Source organism: Parambassis ranga, chromosome 20 (assembly GCF_900634625.1).
Source record: "Parambassis ranga chromosome 20, fParRan2.1, whole genome shotgun sequence".
NCBI classification, from domain to species: Eukaryota; Metazoa; Chordata; class Actinopteri; family Ambassidae; genus Parambassis; species Parambassis ranga.
Window position 1 is genome coordinate 10971979 of NC_041040.1, and position 22429 is coordinate 10994407.

The 22429-nt window shown below is 42.0% G+C and overlaps 1 protein-coding gene across 1 annotated transcript in view; it reads right to left on the bottom strand.

The window, feature by feature from the left end:
* Positions 1 to 22429, bottom strand: part of LOC114452914 (sodium/hydrogen exchanger 9-like) — a 52106-nt gene that overhangs the window by 17145 nt on the left and 12532 nt on the right. The window contains exons 6-12 of the mRNA XM_028432435.1: positions 21930 to 22035; positions 19614 to 19752; positions 18232 to 18337; positions 15023 to 15111; positions 13682 to 13795; positions 11281 to 11392; positions 10249 to 10402 (exon numbers count right to left, since the gene is read on the bottom strand). Coding sequence (XP_028288236.1) covers positions 10249 to 10402; positions 11281 to 11392; positions 13682 to 13795; positions 15023 to 15111; positions 18232 to 18337; positions 19614 to 19752; positions 21930 to 22035 — 820 coding nt within the window. The remainder of the gene's footprint in view (positions 1 to 10248; positions 10403 to 11280; positions 11393 to 13681; positions 13796 to 15022; positions 15112 to 18231; positions 18338 to 19613; positions 19753 to 21929; positions 22036 to 22429) is intronic.

A 22429-nucleotide genomic window follows, 5' to 3' on the forward strand; every position in this document is an offset into this window, starting at 1 on the left:
ACACACACACACACAGAGGGTAAAATCTCACCCTTAGCTATGTACCAGTTACATAACACTTTCACACAGTTGCCTTCGATGAACATTTGATTGCACAGGCTTGATTTGTACAGTGCCAATGCTCGGAGGCTTTCAAGGCTAAATAGATGACTACGTTCCAGCACCGACTCTCCCGTTTCACTTGATTGTCTCTTAGTGAGTTGGTTTGCATCCATTTCACTCTCTGCATCCACCACCTCTTCATTCTCTCTACGTGTGCCCATTCTGCTGAACCATTAAATTTGCCTCTCTTTGCTCGTCTGTGTATTGGGAGCTCTGTAGTTTGGCGAGCGCTGTTGTTCTCTATCTAGCCGTTGATTTCCCGACTCAAGAACAAGCAGCTGGGACGGAACAGATCATGGTTTTCACAGCATTAATCAAACAACAAAATGGACAGGTTTTAGCCCTGTGGTGAACTCGACAGTGTTACCTGACAGCGCTGAGAGTCATAGAGAGAAAATGAATTCAAGAAGCTATTGACGCTGTGGTCACGGCCATAGAGAATTTCTCACTGTGTCAATTTCCTGTCTGTAGGTTGGCATCTTGAGTTAGTCCAGAATTAATAGGGTCCTGTGAAGCTGTGGCCCCAAAACATGTACATTTCATGAAGATAAATATAATAATCCTGGTAATTTTCTGCAATAATCTTCCATTTTTTTATATCTAATAATGACATCACACATCATGACGCACTTTACAGTACATTGTCTGCCACATTGCTTCTAAGGAGCAACACAGATATATCTAGGGTGTCTGGCTTTCCTGTTATCTTAACTGATCAATCGGCATCCATTAGCAACATGCTAGCAGGGTATGGGCAAAAAGAGCTTTAGTTCTAATACATAATCAATGTTATATTAGCAAAACAAAAGTGCAACCTATTTCACCAGCCCATAGGTTGTGGTTTACATTCAAGCTATTGGGATTTTTTATAATCAATTATTCCAACATACATAATAAAAAGTCTTTATAGTAAAATTCAGATTCTGCATCTTGTCTTATCTCCTATGTTTCTGTACAAACATGAGCAATGCTCAACTGAAGCTATATGGCAACTGTGCTAACATGGTGCCAACACATGGTAAATGTTGTCATCTTTTGTCACATTAACACAAGCGCTGTTAGCATCATGGCATGCTATTGTTAGCATTCAGCCCCTAGGTCTCCACAGATGAAGTAGCTATTGAAATTTTATTAAACAGATTTTTTCATCTTTTCGGTCTGCCTCTCTCCAACCAATTTTCAGTCTCCATCCCTCCCTTCAATGTTCTTTCTGTTAATTCTTCAAGAGGCAGACGGCTGAAATTATAGAGGGCTAAAAATAATGGCTCTATAAATAAGAGGTGCCCATTGAGAGTGATTGAGAGGTGAGGTCGCTAGGCAGCTGGGGATGCTGGGTGAGCTGAATTCATTAGCTCATCCAAAGAGTTGCCCCCACAACTCTCCCACACAAACAAACTGCTTAGCTTCTTTGTAAACACACGCCACAGTGCAGCGTTAGGAGTGTTTTTTCAACACTTTCTATTTCTGCTTCTGCAGCTCTCTCCAGATTTTGGCCCCATCCATCAACCCTCATTACCTCTTTCCCTGTTCTCTCAGCGTGCCCCATGCAGATGACGTTTTTAAAGTATGGGGAAAATCCATGCGCACATTGTGCATTTATGTGCAATTGCATCTGTGCATGTGTGTGACAGCGTGCAGCAGAGGCCCCATGTCTGTTTTATTATTCATACTCGTGTGGATCCTCTTTCAGACACCTGCCAGAGATACATGCAGCACATACTGATGTTCTTCTTTCTTTTTACTCTTTGGTGCAGAACTGAGTATCCATTCAACAACACCTTCAAAAATAATCAACAAACTTCTTGTATCTTATGTAGTAAAAATTCAAAATTCCCCGTTTCTGCATTTGTATCATCCTTCGTCCCTCATACACTGACAAAAAATAGACACGCACAGACACACAAGTGGCCACTTTTACTGCCCTGATGCTCTTTTTAATGGCCCTCCGCCTCCCTCTCCATATTGACGTCATATCCATTAGGCCGTGCCTCTGGGCCTTTTTAGTGGAAGCTGGAGCACATGACTCCAATGTATGAGTCCTCTGTCCAGAGTCAATCTCCACCTGATAAACCTGCCTTATTGGCTGATATGACAGCTGCAGTTACCACGGCACTCTGTTCAGTCTCTCCACACACCACCGCGACTATCAATCCACCATAAGAGGGGGCACATTGAACTGTGTGTAAGAGGGAGAGGAGCACATTACCAGTGGAGGATACACTGTCTATGTGCTCTCGCCTGTTTATTGTCCGCACACAGACACGGATACACACACACAGCTCAACTATCAACACTCGTATGTGCGTTGATAGCCTAGCTAAGCGAGGACTATCTGTATCTGTTGCCACAGAGAGTAACCTTGGCAGGCTAATGTGAAGAGATAACGTTTCACCTCTGATCAGCATCAGAACCATAATTCACTAGCCTCTCCCAGCCTCCGTCTCCCTCACATTATGTGAGAGCAGCATCTTCAATTAGGTTTGTACTAACTGTGGGAATTAGCCTTTTTTCAGAAACTAGCATAGCACTGCAGCCTAATCAACACCCTGTAACCTCACAAGTTGCAATGACTGACTTTTTTCCCCTTCATGAATATAGAATGAGTGTGAAACACATCGGCAACTTCAGCCTGCGGTAGCTTGACTTGAGTGGTGACAATGCAGTGCTGCCTGTGGCACGGACGGACAGAAATAGCAAATGCCAACTTTGGGTCATGTTGATTTGAAGACGAGAGCCCCTGCTGGACAAGGCCAGGATGAATTTTGATGGCAGAGCCTTTTCCCCTTTTCCCCGACTGTGAAAAAGAGCCGCCTGAAATGTTAAATTGAAACTCAGTTCTTGGACACTCAAGAGACATAATCAATGGTTGGTGTGGCTGGCGAAACTGGCAGGGCTCCACTGTGACTTAGTGCTGCACATCTAAACCCGGTCACCAACTGGAGCTGAGCTCTATGTAATGAGAAATGAGATTTAACTTTCAGTCCAGCAATGGGGGGGGGGGCGATCTCCTGAGAAAGAACAGAAGGAGGAAAAAAAGTGTTTGTGAGAAAGAGAAAAGAAGAAGCAGGTTGTTTTGTTTTTAACAAAGTCTTGGAAGAGTATTATGGAGCCAGTCCGTTCATGAGATCATCAGGTGATACATTAATAATGAATGTTTTGTAGACATAAAGGGATCAGTGTACAAATCAGACAGATGCATTTTGTTTGACAAATTCAACTAACAGAGACACAAGCCAGCTGAGTAACTTGATCCAGGACAATAGAAAAGATGGATAATTCCACTAGTTTCCACACATTCAGAAAGTTGCTGAACAACAAAGATTGCTTTTGAAAGCTCGTTAAAGAACATGTTACATCTTAAAGCTATAAAGAAACGCCTTTGTTCCCTGTCTAAAGCAATGTAGATCTCCTTTATAATTCACACGATTTTAAAATTTCTCTTTGCTGCAAAGCAATCTGTGTGATTGGACAGAATAAAGGATACAGCAAAGACTGAGAAGTTATAATTTGAGTTTCTCTTCTCTGTCTTATTGTCTGCTTTCGTTATCAGAGGAAGCAAACCGATGCAGGAGCTATTCATCTTTGGAGTTCTTTCAAGTATCTCCCATCCAATCGGGCTGACATCTTCTTATTATGGGCAGTGTTGCCTCTGTACATGAGGATGTGTGGGTGACTTTCAGCTCTCCTTCAGTCTGCTGTATGTGTGTGACAAGTTATTATTACTGAAATAAGACATGTCTTCACATCTGTAAAGATGATGATGATAAAAACATACAAATTTGTCATTAACATTGTTGCTATCAAAGCTCTCGGGGGAGTTGGATGTCAAATGCTCAGAGTGAGTGACAGCGTGATAAGAGGTCAGTGGGGCATGAAGGAGAGTAAGTGACATCAGAGACATGGTTTTCCACCCGTCCATCTGTCCACCCAAAACAAACAGGCCAGTCATTAGCCAGGCTCCAGCTGTTCTCTTAGCCTCCAAGTTCTGAATACTGCTTATTTATATGTACACACACACACACACACACGCAGGCAGTGACACGTAGAAACACACCACAGCAGAGGAGCCAGGCCTCCTGTCTGTCTAACACTAGTTGCCTTCAGCATCCACCAGCCATGAACTATTCTGAAATAACTTCATCTCACACAGCTTGAAGGGGAAATGGCCTGCACGTGAGCTATTTTCTCATCTTACAATCTCTGTCAGTCACTCTCGCTCCATGGACGATGCAAATTACTGGACTGACTAAAGCGTTTGCAGCCATGCTAGAGGCTCTGCGAGGCTCTACTTCGACACAGCTGTGCTTAAAGCTAATCTTAATAAACAGATATCTGTTTAAGCAGGGTTTGGCTGTATGTAGATTAACCAGTCTGAGTTGTGCCCTGTTGGCAAGCAAAGTTTAAACTCTCTTGTCATCATCATGTGAAATGCCGCCAAATGCAAAGGTCAGAATGCTAGCATGCATGGTCACAAAGATGCTGATAACACATTGATATAAGGCAGGTAATATTTACATGTTATTTACATGGTAAATATCATTAGGATGAAAATAGCATCAGTAATGCTCTGCTTTTGCTGATGCTTCGTTTGTGTGTCATGTTACGGTAACGACCATATGCATGTGAGTATTTTAGACTTATTTTAGATTTGACTCGGCCACCCTCTCCATCTACACCAAGAACATTTTACGTTGATGGAAATGTTCAAATTATTAAGGAAAAATAAAATTGACCTGTGAGAAAACTCATCACATAAAAAGTTATTCTCCAGGGACCTTATATATCTGCAGTCCATCCAATCAGTTCCAAGACGTTTCACTCTGAAGCTAAAATGACAACCTGCTAATGACACCAGAGAAAAGGTAAGCGGACCTTGACCATCAAAGTCGTGATGGTCATATCAAACACTATCTTTGCTGTTTTCAGGGCATGTAAAACAGAGAGCAAAGAGGGTTGGATCATTGCTGTACATTCATAAAAAAATGCATAAATTCAAACAGTGAAAGTAAGACTGGCCTAAGCTGAGGAAAATAATGATGTCCATACTGAAAGGGGGCATGGCCGCCCACTGTTCAAAGCCTTTGGGCCCCAGACTGGTCTCAGATCTCAGCAGGTGTGCACTGCCACCTCCAGACCGGTGTACATTGAAGCTGGTTGGAGAGAACCTGGCTTTGTTTGTGTGTGGATATTGCTGGTACTCTGATGGTGGATATAGACTTTGTTTGTTACCTCAGGCTAGCTCTCAGCGATGTGTAATGTGGATGGTACGTTAATTATTATGTGATGCAGTCTGAATGTCTCTCTCTTTCTTTTAAAATTTAGACTGATAATTATATTAGATAAAAACACAAACTCGGTATATTTAAATCTGACACCGTCCTCTAATGAAGGCGAATGAGCAGTTAGCTCAGTTTGACTGATTCTTACATTAAAGTGAACATGTTAGTACTTCGAGTATTATACTTCTGACTACACAGTAAAGTCCTTGAGCAGAGACCTATCAACATATCGTTACTACCGCTCCAAAATAAGGGCGAGGATGTGGAAAACAAACATGTCATTATTTTGCATGATGGTGCATAGCTGGTGGTGGCACATGGCCAGTTTAATCAAGCTCAAGGTAACCTTTCACCTTCCTGGTCTTGTTTAGTTAAGTCATTGCCACAACCAAGATGTGTTATGGGAAGGACTGTTCCTTCCGTTCCTTCCTCCGTATGTGTCAGCATAAACACAGGGCACAGGGCACATTTGGAAAAATGATACACACTTTTTCACCGGATTCATTTTCAGGTCTGTTGCACTTTGAGAATGGAGGTAATGGAATGTTTGTTTCTATAAGCAGTATTCTTTAAAAAAATACAAATAATATAAAAAGAAAACACGCACATCTCCCTGGTGTCATAGTGTGTTTTCTGCCTTCCCCTGTGTTTGCTGTTTTTGTGTTCTCTCTGTGTGTGTGTGTGTGTGTTTATCTGGGCGGATCACTTCTACACAACGAACGCTCATCAGTAATCAACCTCCTGCAGCATATACAGCCTTCCCCGGCTCTGTAATTTAGCTACACTGCAAACTGTGAGCCAATTTACCATCTAGATGAGCCCGGGTAGTTAATAGATATACATGCCAAGATCTACTCAAGACCATGTTCAGCTATATCCACCCACATTAGCAGTCAAGCTAATGTAGCTAATATTGTACACTCACATTGTTGTTGACACCAGTCCTTTACATAGCACATACCTACTTCTATTGACTCAGACCTGTCTCTGCTTTCATCTTTGGATAGTAAACTGTGAGTAAGTTCACCCTGCACTTAATATTTGCATTGATTTAAGATTAAGATTAAGAAGATTAAAAATACCTTTATTAGTCCCACAATAGGGAAATTGCATAATTTCAGCCATTTTAATTAGAAATATATCATCTGTTCCAGAGTTTGTGTTTGCATCCAGCAGAGTAAAACTACCATTAACTGACAAGTGTGTTTACATGTTGGGAAGCAAACGTCTGTAAAGGCTGAGCTTAATCTGAAAAAAAAAAGCATGACATTGCTTAGAGAAAATAAGAACCAGAGAAAATAATGACCTTTATATGCTTTCACGGTAAGTTGTATTCCAATATATCAATAATTACTACTGATTGTAGAATACAGGAAAATAGTATTTTCATTACTATATGCAGTTAAGTGTAAATAATCACTTCATTTGGCAGGCAGCATGATGAAACTCTCAAGTGTGGGTAATAATGTACCTTGAAATTGAGAGGAGGAAAAGAGAAGAGGGAGTTGAGAAGGAGAGCAGAAGCTGACGGTCTAGACTTTGAAAAACACATTTTGACTAGTGCAGGTGAATGCCTGCATTGTGTATGGTGTGCACGCCCCCGAGTGGGTTTGTATAAATTTGTTTGTGTGTGTCTGATTGGCTGGCAGTGATAAGGACAGAGGATCAGACAGTCCTATTTCCCAGTTCTCACAATAGTGTTGACGTTATTGTAGTTTTTCAAGAACTGCTCCAACTTATAATAAAAATGTAATTTTCAGTTTCTGTTTTTCTTCATCTCTCCGAAAGGACTTCCTTTCTAAAATGCATGAAAAGCTGATGAATGAAAACAACAGTCTTCGTTTTTTGCATTGGAAATCACAGTAAAAAAAACTTTGAGGAGCACATTAGCATGTTCATTTCCTGTGAAAAGGCAGGTTGTTTTTGCACCTACACAAATGTACACATCTACACCAAATCACCTGTGATAGCGGCTTGCTTGACAAAATTTCAACGAAAGACACTTTGCTGTTGTTCCTGCTGTGGTGGATCCATTGAGACTAAATGCAAGCTATACATGAGAGCTCAATGGCAACATGTCCTCATTAAAAACGCCTGTTTTGGTCAATAACACTCCTGGCAGATTCGACTTGCAGTTTCTGCTGACAGCACACATGTATTTTTGGACATACAAATTTACTTTACATTTGAATTAACACAGCATATGATCACATTGGCTGATAATATCTTATTATGAGACCAATAAAACTGCAGGAAAACTGACAGGATGAATGGATATCCAAAGCGGAGTCTTTCATGTACGGCTCATTTTTTGGCTTCGTTTTCGTGCTAACTTCCACACGTATTGTAGGAAAACCACTCGCATGCGGTCGTCATTTTTGGCTACCAGGACAAGTTTAATGGGGCATGGCATGAAATATATTTTGATGTATCTCTATTTCCAGAGAAAGGAATAGGTGTGTGTGTTTTTTTGCTTTTCTGCTGGCATAAAGAAGCGTTTACTCCCGCTTTTACAGCAGACATATGTACCATATAAGACCTACATGGGACGGGTACCTTTAAGCAGCAACTGCCCAGATAATCTGAACAGACACAGGTGTATTTAAATCTGCAAACTTTCTGATTTTTGTACTTTCAGCTCAGACTTCTGGATATGTCTGTATATACAGGAGTAATTTAACACAGAGTATGACTTTCAAAGAGTTCTCTACAAAAACCATTTCCCATTTCAAAATGGAATGTAAGTTACATTTGCTCCAGGTGAAGAGATGTAATGTATTATTCAACCAAAATGAAGTCTTTCAAAATTGCTGCTCGTCCCTTCACTTCATACAATTGGATGAGGTGAAGGAGATGAGGAGTGAAGCAGAGGTGGGAGTTTGGGGATGAAAACAGAGCTATTCTCTGAAACATGACAGCCTTGAAGGCTTGACACACTGTACTGTGGAGCGCTGAATGACTGCTAACAAAAACACCAGCGTCAAAGGGGATAGAAATCAGCTGGTGTGCTTTTCAGGACACGTCCATACAGGTACACATGTATGCACAAGTGAGTGGAGTGGATGGAAAGTGTCAGAGGTTAAATCAGCAGTAAGAAAGTACCATTGAGGCATGTTTATATTAACAAAACCAAAAGCCTATATTTTAAAGTTCAATTTGAATTTCAAACCCTCAAGGTCAGTTATAACCTCATCCATGTATCCACATTTCTGAAGCAGCTATATGATTGGGTTGGGCAAGAGACACAGTTGCAGCATGTTCTGCTTATAGACAAATCTGTCTAATGCATAAAGACCAAATGATACAATAGTATGATGCTTTTTATACTCTCCTAACAATTAGCACAATACAATACAACAATTATTACTGTGTTAAGAGGTTGTTTAAATATCTTGGAGGGAATCTGTTCAAAACACGATGAATATTTAATGTGAGTTAAATAAATAAGAGTTACAGAGAGGTATTTAAGGAGTAGAGGAGGGATAACAGTAAAATGATGTATTGTTAAAATTGCTGACCAAAGTCAAAAACCAGCATTTCCTCTTCCTGTCAAGGTAGTCTATAAGGGTGAGGCAAACGTCTTAAGCCTCTCCACTGACACTAAACAAAAACCCAGAGTTGGTGGATGCACGTCTATTTGTCAGTGGGATTTAACACAGACCAGATGACTTCTTTGTCTGCTACATAAATGTTACAGTGAAATGACGCTTATTTAGCTGTAAGAGCTCAAACAAACAACTTAGCAGATTGAATTACCAAAGCCAATATGCAATTCATTAACAACAGGGTAGCTCCATGTTTTGCCTCACAAATTGCTTCATTGTCTGTTTTGTTGCTTTAGGAGAGGGCATTTTAATGTTCCAGTATATAGCAATTTGCTTCAGCCGTATGAGCGAGAGTGGTAGCTTCTGATCCTGCAGGCAAATCCAAACTCAACACTAAAGGTGATTGGCGCCTTCAGTGGAGGAGCCCATAGAGATTAGTGTACTGGGCTTTGTGGGCGAGGGGTCATGATTTAAACTCCTGAACTGGCAGGAAAACAATGTGTGGGTTGAAGGAGTGAATGACAGAGCAGTGCTGTCCTCTCCCTCGATATCCACGGCTGAACTGCCTTTGAGCAAGGCACCTAAACTGCTCCCTGGGCTGCACACTCCTCCAGAGTTGTGTTCACAACTGGATAAAAGATATATTTCCTTTTTTATATGACCAATAAGTATGATGCTTTTGTAATATTGCTTTTATAGTTTTTGTTTTAGGGGAGTGCCACTAATGTTATTTTAAATATTCAGAAAAAGAGGGACGATTTGTACACTGCGTGCACTGCTTTCATAGACCGTGGGAGTCAATTACACCACTGGGCCATACACCAGATTACACTTTAATAATATAAGTATCTAATTACTGCCTTGCATCCTTCACGCCTCTTGTACACTCCTTAATTATTATCGCCCACTGGCCTCCAAACCTAGATAGTAAGCAGACTTTAAAGGGAAAAACATGGTCTGAATGTGTCCCCATTATGTAGCTACAGATCGTATATATGCCTTTATGTGCACAGCATGGCAAGCTGCTTTTTAATGTTATCTCCTCTCTGTAACATGTTTCCAGGGACCTGTAGACCTGCTTTACCCAGTGCACCAACTGTGCAAGAGTCTAATGGAGGGCAGAGCAGAAGAGCACACACACACACAGACTGTGTGAGTAGAGAGAGAGAGAGAGACGGTCAGAAGGAGAGGGAAGACTATGCAGAGAAATCCTTATATAAAGAGCTGCTGCATTTTAAGAGAGCTGAATACATGTGAGAAAAACGCCAAATGATGGAAAGTCACGTTGATGCGTTTGACTCAACACGGTGCTCACAACTAACCTGATGTCCAGATGGCGGAGCATAGGATCAGCAGCCATACCCAGCACCCAGATGGTGAAGCAAACCACCAGCAGAGTGGTGGTGAATATGGTGCGCCTCACGTCTGTGGATACATCTCTGGCAGCCAGGCCAAAAGCTATAGCTCCTCTCAAACCTGAGGGCAGAAAAGTCACATCTAAGCAAACAGCTGGATTAATCTCATCCATCAAAGCCCATGACAACCATCTTCCAACCAATTATTAGAAAGAGGCAGCAGTTAATAACTCTGTCCATGTGTAATAGATTACACCCTTACTATCACCACCACTGAGCGCTTCCTGGCCTGCAAATAGCCCCAAAACAAACTTCAACATTACTGTAGAGTGGTGACATAATGCTTGAAGCCAAAACAATTCCCAGACCCAATCCTTCACTGCCATGAGAAACAAAAGGGGGGGAGGTGGTAGTGGTGAGGGAGTCCTGAAAAATAGCAAGACAAGGGCTGTGTTTTTTTTTTCACAAAGAAGCCTTGTTATGTAAGAGGTAAAGTGGGTCAGGCAAGCAGTGAAACATGCTGCAGCAGCACTACCCCACATACTTCAAATATTCCTTTCTCCTGCATCACCGAAGCATTTAGGGAACAACCATTAGCCTCAAAGTGAGACGTTGCTCTATATACGCCCCCTCCTAAAATACACGCTACCAAAATAGAATAAGCTTAAGGAGGAATAAAAGAAGATTTCGATATTGACTAATGCCCGAAATGCCCTCTATAACGAGGGTGGTGAGTTATTATAAAGCCTGAGGTAGGTGCTGGTCTTTTTGTCTGCTTGTGCACACAGTTATTCCACAGGGGACACATTCTCTCGCTCATGCCATTAGCTGCAGGTAGTGAAGAAGATGGAATAATTAGAGCCTTATAGGATAAATCAGAGTGAATGTGTCCATTTTCCCAGAGTCTCTTATAGCAGAGGTGCAGTAGCCAAACAAAAGGGAGAAAAATGTTGCCTCAAATATGAAATAAATAACATCAGAACCATATGAAGACAGTACCTGCAAACACCATGAAGTGCTGGAAGCTGCGCGGTATCTTGTGTGTGCGGCCGAGGTTTAGCAGAAAAGACAGAGGGTAGATGTTGCATGCTCTTGATATAAAGATGGAGAGCTTGAGTGCAGATTAAGGAACATAGTTACAACTGAGACAAAAGTACAGTTATAGGTCAACATGTTGTCAAGGAGATTATTTTTTTCTATAACAAAAACAGGATGTCAGGTTTGCAAACGAGAAAAACTGAGGCACAGCTGTTGTTGACTTCACACAGACACCTTCAATGCACACATATCAATCAAAGTTCATTGCATGAAAATTATAGAAATACAAAGTCAAGCCGAAGAAGCACACCCTGTTAATATTACAATACATTTTGTAAATACACACACACACACACACAAATAGTCTCTGAACATTTTCTGCTTAGGATGCAAACACAGCAGTGTGGCACCATGCCGAGGCATGAAGCCAATCAGACTCTGCCAGCTGTCTCTGCCCTCCACACACACTTTGATGTTTCACATACGATGGGACTGAATGCTAAGTGTCCTGGGCAGCAGTTATCTAGAGCATATCTGTACGATCAGGGACATAGCTGCCATCTTGGATACACTTAGCATCTTTTGTTATGCTTCTGGAAGACGTTACTGTCACTTCACATGACATCCTGACCTCATATGAGCCTGAGATCTTCTGGTAGTTCTGATAAGCAGTCAAGACTGAGACTGAGAAGACTAGAATGGTGGTGTCTAGAATTACAGCTGTATGCCTCCACCACCAGTCAAGTTTTAGACCACTATATATATGTTTATATATGTGCAGGCAGTTTCAAGGTGTCCTTGAGATATCACCTTCAAACCAGTGATAAAGACGATAAGCTGAGGGATAATGTCATGTTTGTGAAGTCATAGTTTCCACCTTTAACCTTTGACTACCAAAATGTAAATAATTTTAATTCCCTAAAAATGTATGTAAATGTTAAAATCAACTGAGCATTTGAAGGAATTCTCTCAAATGTTTCTAAGTTGTCAAACTAAAATCAAATTGATGAAAGAAATAACGAACAACACAAAAACAGTTTGATCATTCGTGCCTTTCACGTGTGTGGAGAGCTAAAAGACTCCCTGCTTTAACATCATAAAGAAAACAGTCTAAATATGATGCCTGGAATAATAAAGGGACCTATATCTTAGCCGGGAAACCTTATTCTGACAGGCCTATTACTAAAGCAGAGCCTCTTCACACTCTGCAGTCAATATTAAATCTCATGCACCCTATGGATTTTCAAAAGCAATATCCTGTTCCCAAAAGCAGCCATTTCTCTTTATCAAAGGCCTCTGAGCTATTTGAATTGAGGTAATTAAGCACTTTCATCTCAGCCTCATTTCCAATAAAACCTATCTCCATTGTCATTGGCAAAGGCTGCGAGCTATTGCGATTAAAATCTACTGCGTAACCGAAGAGCGATTAACAGGGTTGAATCGTTGGGGTTATTTCATTTTTATAGACACTTGTAGTGCCCTACAAGAGGACTTCGACCTCCATTTATTCCTGTTTATACATCCGGGTCAGCTGTGTAGATAGTCAGTTTTTTTTTCATTCCGAAGTACAGCTGAGGGCAAAGCTAAACAGACTCAGAGCTCAGGTCAAACATTTTTTGGCTGGCGGAGCCTCGCGCTGAACATCAGAGAAAAAGAATTTGCTCACTCGACTCTTTCTCTGGTCCCTTTGACCCTATGGTGGAAGACGGATTGTAATAATAATTGGTGGCCATCTGGGCAGCGGACTGTGAAAAGAACAGCTCCTTGGAGCACGGCCACTAGAGCCGCTTCTCAGGCATACACCATGGTCATGCCAGCTCTCAGGCAAGGACAGCTGTACGATGAGTAGCCAGAAGACCCTTTCTAGACAATTGATTCCTGGAGGAAAAAAAAGTTAACACATACAGCAACATTTCATCATCTGTTATAACAGGCAACATTAAGTAACCTCTGGCATTTTAATAACATGCAGTAGATTCTGGTCCACAGAGGTTGCTGCCAGATGGATTTCTGAGTATTAGGGCAAGACCCAGGGAAACGATTCTGGAGCAGTGGCTACAATTATTTTAACAATTTGTTGCATGTGCATTCTGCAAACCATCATGTGAATTTGCAGAAATACATGTTCAGAACTCTACAAGACGGTTTTATGGCTGAGTTAGAACTAAGGAAGTCACTATACTGCTGCAGGAAGACATGACAGAAGAAAGGGGAGCCTCTGTGATCTAATAAGTGGCAGACGATTGACCTGACAAAGGGTATAGGAGACAGAACAAAGCAGAGCAGAACACTGTATAAGGTGGACTCAAAAGTGGCACCTTAGGGGTTTGAAGCTTCTCCATCGTGTAGCAGAAAAGGATACAAATGCTCCAGCAATGAATAGAGCTTTGAAGACATGACGAGGAAACGTCAACAACGTATATCCCATGTAGCTGAAGATGAAAATCTCCCCCAGGAAGTTGAAGACTTCAAAGAGCTGCACAATGTAAAAGGGATTGAAAGGATTGTGAGGGAGAAGGTCATCTGAGACAAGGTGTGGTTCAGTGAAAGGAGGATTCACCCTCCTTTCTGAAGACAAACAGGTTCACAGAATATATGTGCTTATTTGAAGGTGAGGGGGGAGGGTTTGAGGGAAAATAAGTTGTGTGTCTTTGTGTGCATAGTCCAAATCTTCCTTAGGTTGTAGTGAATCATATTATTGTGGTGCATCTTCTTCATAGCAACAAAAAAGGGTTAGTTTGCAAGAATGACCCGATCTGGTGATATTATTCCCTTTGAGGTGACAACTGCAAAGATTGCATTTAAGAATAGTCATGTTTGAGTCATGACTTTATTTCTAAAATCATTGGATGTAAAAAATTCTGATTGTGAAACATGTGAAGAATAAAAGCGTGGCTGCTGAGTTCTCATGTTGCTTCCTGTGATGATGCAGGACGTCACATACTGAGATAAAAAAAAAAAATAGAATTTTAATGAGGCATTTCTGAAGAAATAGGAAGAGAGATCCTTGTGATGTAACTGGATAAAATTGGAGCAGATGTTATGATTCCATTAATGATTTATTCATTTCAGTTTTTTTTATGTGTAAAACCAGCTTTGTTTTAAAGCTTTGGTTAAAAAAAAGCTATCTAATTGAATATATGTAACATTTCCCTGAAGAGCTTTATATCAGAAGGACAAGTAATATTTTGTCCCACCAGTGATTATAACTAGTGTCTGTACCCACTAAATCACATTTCCCTTTGAGATGCGGCTGCATGTATAAATTACAGAAATATAGATAGAGGCATTCTGCCAAGTAAACATACTGTGCACCACACATACACTGACTGCTGCATAGCAAATCCACTTTATAGGCACAGGCTTCAACCGTGGTGCCTTTTAAAAGGCTTTTCTGTGATAAACAGTTAGCTGCGCTGTGGCACCGATAATGAATAATAAATGCACAGATGAGTATTCGTGTGTACTTTTGATTTATTTGCTCCTCTGTGAAGCTTGCCGGCACAGTATGGCAGTGTGCTGGCCTCCATCTGTGCTCAACCTTTTAAGCAGATAGCTAGAGACTGGTCTCCCACACAGGCACCCACTGGACAACAGGAGCACTAATGGCAATTAATGACTACTTTTGCACAAACATGCAAGACACAAACAGCGGCATCAAAGGGCATTCTGAGCAAAATGAGAAGGCAATCATCATCCATACCTGCTTGGTCCGTGCCCTGCCATCACAGGATAAATTCAGATTTGTGTACCTTGCCTGGCTTAGACCACAGAACAGTACTGCCACAATACCTGGAAATTAAAATATGGAAACTATAAGCATCACAAAATATGGACAAAGCTTCTACTGACAGCAGGGAGTTAATAATGAGCTGTATCTGATTAGTACAAAGTATGCCAAACCCCCTTATACATGCAAATGTTATGTAATCATGCTGTACATCTCATGTTGAGAATACACTGTAGGGGGTTCTTCCATTATAGAAATGATTTGTGAAGAGTCTTTGACAGACCCAGCACAATTAAACAGACACATTAACACAATCATGTGTGTGTGTACATCTGTCTCAAGACTCCAATTCAGTTCTCGTGAGTGCAGCTACTTTTATTAAAGCCCAGATCTGCACCCACCTACTGTCCAGGTCCCAATCAAGTACAGCTGTATAAACAGCTCAAGAGAAATTGTGTCCAACCCAACTCAAGCATCCTCATGTTTCTGGTGAAAACCTTGCCTTTCTTTTTATTTCTACTCTAAACACATGAAGGTCTGGAAATGATAAATCTAAAAGGATGACATCATTACAATGGACTGTGTCAGATACAGAGGAGCAGAAATGAACAAAAGGCACTCAAATGACAAGCCAGAGAGGGAAAGAAATGAAAAAAAGCTGTTCCACAGAGAGAGAGGGAACTGGGTGGAGGGAGTGATTAAGGCCCCTGCTGCTGCAGAAGGGGGTGGCTGGACCAGAGAGCAGGAATTTAATGTGCATAGCATTGAAGGTGTGTTGCTGTCTCACAGGACATGCTTGCTTTGTTGCAGAAATTCAATTTCACATTTTGGCTCCCTCTGCCTTCAGACAAAATCACAGGTGACGGAAAATGTGAATTTACAATGATGGGTAGTGAAAGTTAGAGGATAGAGCTGGTTGTAATAAATACAGCAGCAGAGAATAGATAGCACCTGCGGTTGGAGCTGTTAAATGAAGCCAGTCCATTACTCGTTCTTCACATCAGGATGCTGACCTGTACCTGCACTATGCTAGTTCCCGTAATCCCTGTTCAGGATGACCTTTGCAGCAAACTCTAATGGAGCATGCCAGTGTGGCCGATCTCATTTTGGTTCCATTTGGTTCAGGGCAACAGCATCCTCCTCAGTTTACATAACACTGACAGAGGTAACCCATCACCCACCATCTACATGAAGTCTCCTGCACACAGGGACCTCGGCAACAGATGAGATGTATCTCATAATGAGTGGTTGTGAGGGGCATAAGATTAATGATCGCAGGGCTCCCTGCAAGATGGAGGGTCATTAGGCACACCCTTACTAAACTCCAGCAATTAACACAGAGACAGAAAGAGCCTCAATTAACAAAGGACACCAGGGAGGACGTCTATTGCTCACTGGGCTCCAAAGCCTCTGTGTAGAGTAACACTCCAAATGCAGAGTAATACTTTTTACATCTACGAGGGTTCTCTGGGGTCCGTGTGTTGTAAATTATGTCAACAGAGCACACATACTGCACCGATATCCAAGGACCCACAAACAAAAGTGTTTCCACTGCACTAACAAAGACATGGGTGGGACAGGCTTGTTGTTTAATTCTTTGTGAGTTGTTAAAGTTACTCAAATGATGATTAGCAAAGAAAAAAGTTTATGATTTTATTATTAAGAGTGTTTGCGTTGTGTTTCCTGATTTGGAAAATCAGCAATCCCAAGCAAGCACAACATTTTCTACGTTTGCTGTTTTGTCTATTTTCATATTTTCTAAGTTGCAGTGTGTTGAACTTTCTCGGCCACTATAGAAACTGCCCAAACATGACAATGTGTGTGCTCTTGCAATAAACGTTCCTGTATGCATCAATTTATTGTGCATGTGCAGAGCACCTTCTCACAATGAAGTCGCACAATGAGAACTAACCGCCCAGCTGTCTCTGCACGATCCAATTTTATACCAAGGACCTTAACTGTAGCAATCGTTTTAAAATACCACTGACAAAAAAATCAGCAATAAAATAGGTTTTATAAAACTGCAAGTTTCAGTCCTAGAAGTATGTGCAGAAATATTGTATTTCGCCTGAAAATACAAAAGGCTCTGCCTCGGATAGTTCTAAAAATCACTGCCCTGAGGTGTTGCTGTGACTCCCACACTAGGCAATATTCACAATGGTGTACTTTATAGACAGGGCACCTGGGTCCAATAGACAAAGGTCAAGCTATTTCATTAAAACCATCTCCTCTTCCTCCACAGACCACAGGGAGGACTGCCAACAACACCAGCCAGCTCCACAACATCAGCTGACTGAGTGAAATCCCTCTGACACAACCGGGGCAGGAGGAACAACAACAACACTAACGTGTGTGCATGTTCATCGATGTTTTAAAACTACATTAGTCACAAATAGGGGAAGACAATTCTGACCAGTTGAGGTAAGAACATCTCTGACTTCCAGATAGTAAGCATCACCCAAGAGAAAATAAAAACACAACCTTCCTATAGTGATGGGAAAAAAAAAACATCTCAGGCATGAATGTCAAAGAAGGTCATGTTATAATCTGTAATCTTTTATATGCAGTTCTTCTGCTCCAGAAAGCTTGCACAAACTGCTAGGGCAAGAGTGCTGTAATAGCTTGGAGCTATCACAGGTGCCATCACCAAACTAAAGGTAGGAATGCACTCAGACAAAGGCAGGATGATTTGTTAAAATGATTTGTAGGCCTTGTGCACAAAATCCAACTGCAGTGCCATAATACATTCTCGTCTCTCATTCCTCATCTGTATATTGACTTGCTCCGATGCCAGTGACTTTCAGAGAGGTGTGTGTGCAGTGCAGACATTTGTTCATAAGCACAGGAGGTGTGGGTGTGTTTCTGGGCTGAGAGTTTGGCAGATGGTCATGTCTGGACAACACAGAATGTGCACTCATCATTTCCAGGTTTGTTGAGTGGAGTGTGAGTGGTCACAGAGACGCCTTGAAGCAGCACGGCTTGCCAGTCGGAACAGCTGCTTGTGTCATTGATATGGCAGAGCAGTATGCAAGTCAGTGCGTGCAGCTGAGAAGAGACGCCCGAGGGGAAAAGGGCAGCAGTTCACTAACAGGATTTGTATTCCGTCTGACCTCCCAGTCACCCAGAACACTGATACAACCACAAGAGACATAGAAATAACATGTAAGTTATAAAGTTTTCACCTGAGAGTCCACCGGCCTCTGCTGAGAGGAAGCTACTCCAGGACAGCAGGAAGAAGACGGATGTTTCCAGCAGGGGATTCTCATGCAGCCGTGTGAATTTGGTGAGGTGGAAAGATAGTTAAAGATGCACAAGAAGATTTTTATGCAGTATTTAACACTGAGCATCGGGCTGAGGTTACCAAAAGCAATACAAATTTGTGACTCAGGTACAGTGCGGCAGTCTGCAGGCAGAGAGGCACTGCAGTGCCTACAAACAAAAGGCAACTGCAGAAGGTGCTCAATAAGCAGGGGACCTGCCATAGAGAGTATCACTAATGAGATCTCATCTGTGAGTTCTCCACATCGCATTGAGGCTCTCTCACTGTCCCCTCTGGTAAGGCTTCTCTGCAAACCATACAGTTAGTTTTTACTCAGTGTTCCAGGCGACACAGTGCACACTGGAGGTTTTGTACTTACAAGAGTCACACAGAATCCAGGTTTTATTTTTCAATTTACTGCTCTGCTCTTTCCAAGCCCCTTAAAGTTCCCATGAAACAGCTAGCAGAGGGGGTCGCATTCTTCCCAACATGCCCACTCTACCCTGATTGCCTGAGCAGACACCTCTTACCCCTGAGCATCAGCCCTGCAGGTGATTTTGTGGCCAGGGAAGTTACCAATAGCTGCTACCTACAGCTCAGAGCAGTGACAGTTGTTTCTTATATCTGTGTCACATGTTGATGACTTATCTGTGTCTCAGCCGCAAACAAAAATCTCATATTTTACCGAAAGAACATTAAAATACGCATACATATGCACAAACTTTGGAGTTAACTGTTAGAATTTATGTCTCATTGTGTAAAAACATCACATTTGATTAACAGGCGCTTTAATTGTCTGGCTGTCTGTTTGCATTTGTAAATAACAAAGGACGACGCAATTAAAACAGAAACGGCTTCTCAAACTTAATTTCTTTAAGAAGTGCAGGGCTCTTGCCGTGGTTAGCATCAGCAGAATCTAATAAATGCTCACTTTGTAGTTTCGCCTGCATCCAGAGATTAGTCACTGTAAATAAGAGCTGAGCCCTGCCCCAAACCTCTCACAACACGTCCTCCTTTTTCATCCAACAGTCTAATTACTAATAGATCAGAGAGAAACGCTGGACAACAGCGCAAGTGGAAAGTTCATCATAGGCATCGGCTTGATTGACGAGCTCTGTGCAGCCATTAATGTCGCAGGAGCACTTTAGACTTTAGTCGCATTGCTTTTGTTAATAAAAGCCATACAGTAGGGGTTTGTTAGAGAAGCAATTACCAGGTTGAGGAAGTGGATATATTGCAGCGGATGCTGAGGTGATAATTGAGTCTAGGGTGCAGAGGTACGGATGGGAGGGGATAAAAGGATATGAGGGCTGTTATTACTGTGAATATGAATCCTAAGAAGAAGGAGCCAACAAGCACTCCAAGGAACATGCCAAGTGAGTGGAGGAAAGCAGCCGGGTCGAAGGTGTGTCCTGCACCCATCTGGCTGTAGGTGGTGATGGCACTAAAAAAAAAAAAAAAAAGATTAAAAAAACTTTAATTGTTATGGACGAAAAATAAACAAGGAGCGCAATTACAACAAAAGTAAATTGAAACATTTCCTGGAACAAACATTTTTTTATGGCTCTGAAACATGTGCAGTCATCAGAAATATGAGCCACTAGATTCTTGGTGTAAACCAGTCACTAGGCACAATGAGTATAAATTCACATGCTTATTATGCTGAGCTAAACCTTACATTTATTTTTTTTTTTTTTTAGAAGTAAAATCCTTCCCTGAAAAACAACACATTCTGAATGATTTGCCTCAGAGACATCCTAGAGCAGTTAGTGGAGGGCCGGGTAAATACTATTGTTGTGCTCAAAGATAGCAGCATAATGTTATTCACGCTGCTATAAATATTTACTTTGTTGGGGGAGGGGAGACTTGCACATGGAAGTCATTGAGTGCAAAAGAGGCCTCACAGGGAGGAAAGAGGGAGGAGGAAATTGTGTGTTTATGGTGTGTATGTGTGTGGTGGGGTTGGGTGGGGTGGCTTAGTGTCTGTGTTCAAGCAAGCAGAGATAGGCACCCATGGCTGATGGAGCTGGCTGCCTTGTGTGTGGAATGACTGCATTTCTTCAGCCCATCACAGACCCTACCGTGTACTCCCTCTGGACTTTGTTCTTAATGAACATCAAAGTGCTGAGTCAGCAAAACAATGTCAAAGCGGCGCCTGTTGTTTTGCTTTCCTTCATCTAATGAGACACGGTATGTGACAGCCAGATAAACATCATAGAAACATGAACAGTGCCAAAAAATGTCCTTCAAACTAATGACAAATGAACCCAATGCATCTCCACTTTTCCTGCTGTCACGTTGCAATGAGCTAACAAACACCATAACATGCCTTAATCTCCATAGCAGAAGGGGAAGAATCAATCAAGCTGTCACTAATGAGCTCAGCAAGCCGAGAAGGGGAAACCCATTAAGGAGCATGTTAAACTTTGCTGTTTGTTGCTTGGTCAGTGTGACCTTCTAGAGACTGTAATTTCACATTTTGAGTTGTTAACTTCCAGTCAAAATCCCTAAGATGTTAACACGGGATTTGTTTGGATGGTGGCCTGGGTCAGGGCTGCTGGAGCAGGAAGTTTTGTGCCTGGGAGAGGGCACATCAGCGTAAGGTTGAGCTGCTCTGGGAGCTTGTTAAAATTCCAGTGCCAGGACCCCGCGTGGCTCACTAATAAGGGCCGGCTTTGTATGTGGGGCCAGGGCGACCGGCAGGCTAGCAACCCAGTCAAGTGACAGGAGATGGCATGAAGGCCGGTCACGCCACTCCAAGAAACAAACGTAGCATTATCAGACGGTTTGTCCAGGACGACGCACAGGCTCCCTCCACTGCACTCCAGTGTACACAGAGATAGCAGCCATGGCGTAAACACATCAGTCTGCCTGCTTGTCTGTGCCCATTTGTGCAATCGGATAAAGACATGTCAGTATGTGCCAGCACTATACATGCGACATGTCACTCTGTGTGAATACAATAAGCAACAATATGGACATGTATCTTATTCCTATCATCCCTCCTTTACTTTAAACTGGCTGCCTGGCCATGAGTGTGGAGATATGTTAGTTCTCTCCCCTCTCTGTCTCCAACTTGCCATCTGTTAGCACATCTACATGACTGCCTTTGTTCACTACCATTGTGTAAATAGAGCAGACAATGACTGCAATGTGTGAGCATGATAAACATGCATATCTGAGTGCAGTGTTGGAGAAAGAGGAAAGAATGAAGCAATTGAAATGCAGGCGTCATACTGCATCATGGTTACTTCACTGAGTGTCAGGATTTTATGCAGTTTTTTTTTTTGTCAGAATTTGACAGGATGTGTTAGCCAACTTCGTTAGCTGGGAGTGTTCCTCTATTCTAGCTGTGAGTCTCTCCACTGAGTACCTTAATGAGATGCTGACAGTGCTAGAGGCAACTCGCTTATGCAGTCCACTGTATAGTATCAGAAGCACTCACGCTGTTTTGCCAATCACACCCTTTCCTTAAAGCTGGCAGCCTCCATTCAGCCTTCCTTCCTCCACACATCCACCCCCATAATGCCAGTTGGAAAAGTCTAAGCACCCACATAATTAAACCTTGAAATATATTGCATTGTGAGGGCTGAGACAAATTCTATAAAGCGAGATACTCACCGTGTCAGGACGATGGCCACGGCATCATTCAGGACGCTCTCGCCAAACAGCAGGGTGTGCAGATCCAAGTCCACACGCAGCTCTGTCAGCAGGCCAAGGACTGAGACTTAAAAAAACAAATAGGAAGAATTACAGCTTCTGAAGACTGCAGGCAGCATAATGAACAGAAAGACTGCTTTGCTAATCACACGTTGAAATATCACCTGTGCTGCTACCAACAGCAGAAACCAGGGGAATAAAGTGTAACAATGCAAGCTGACAGAAAATGTCAGTAAGCCATCAGCAGTGGAATGAGGATGTTAGCACTCAATATAAAGCAAGCTCAGCCTTAGGTTATGCTAACAACAGCATATCCATTTATGTTTGTAATAGTTGCATAAACACAACTGATGGCTCATATGTGCCTCTTTAAGTGATTAATTAGGAAACATGTTTGTATGCCAAGATGCTAATACACTTCATGTATCATGTTTCACACTTAGAAACAGCTTAAACCACAT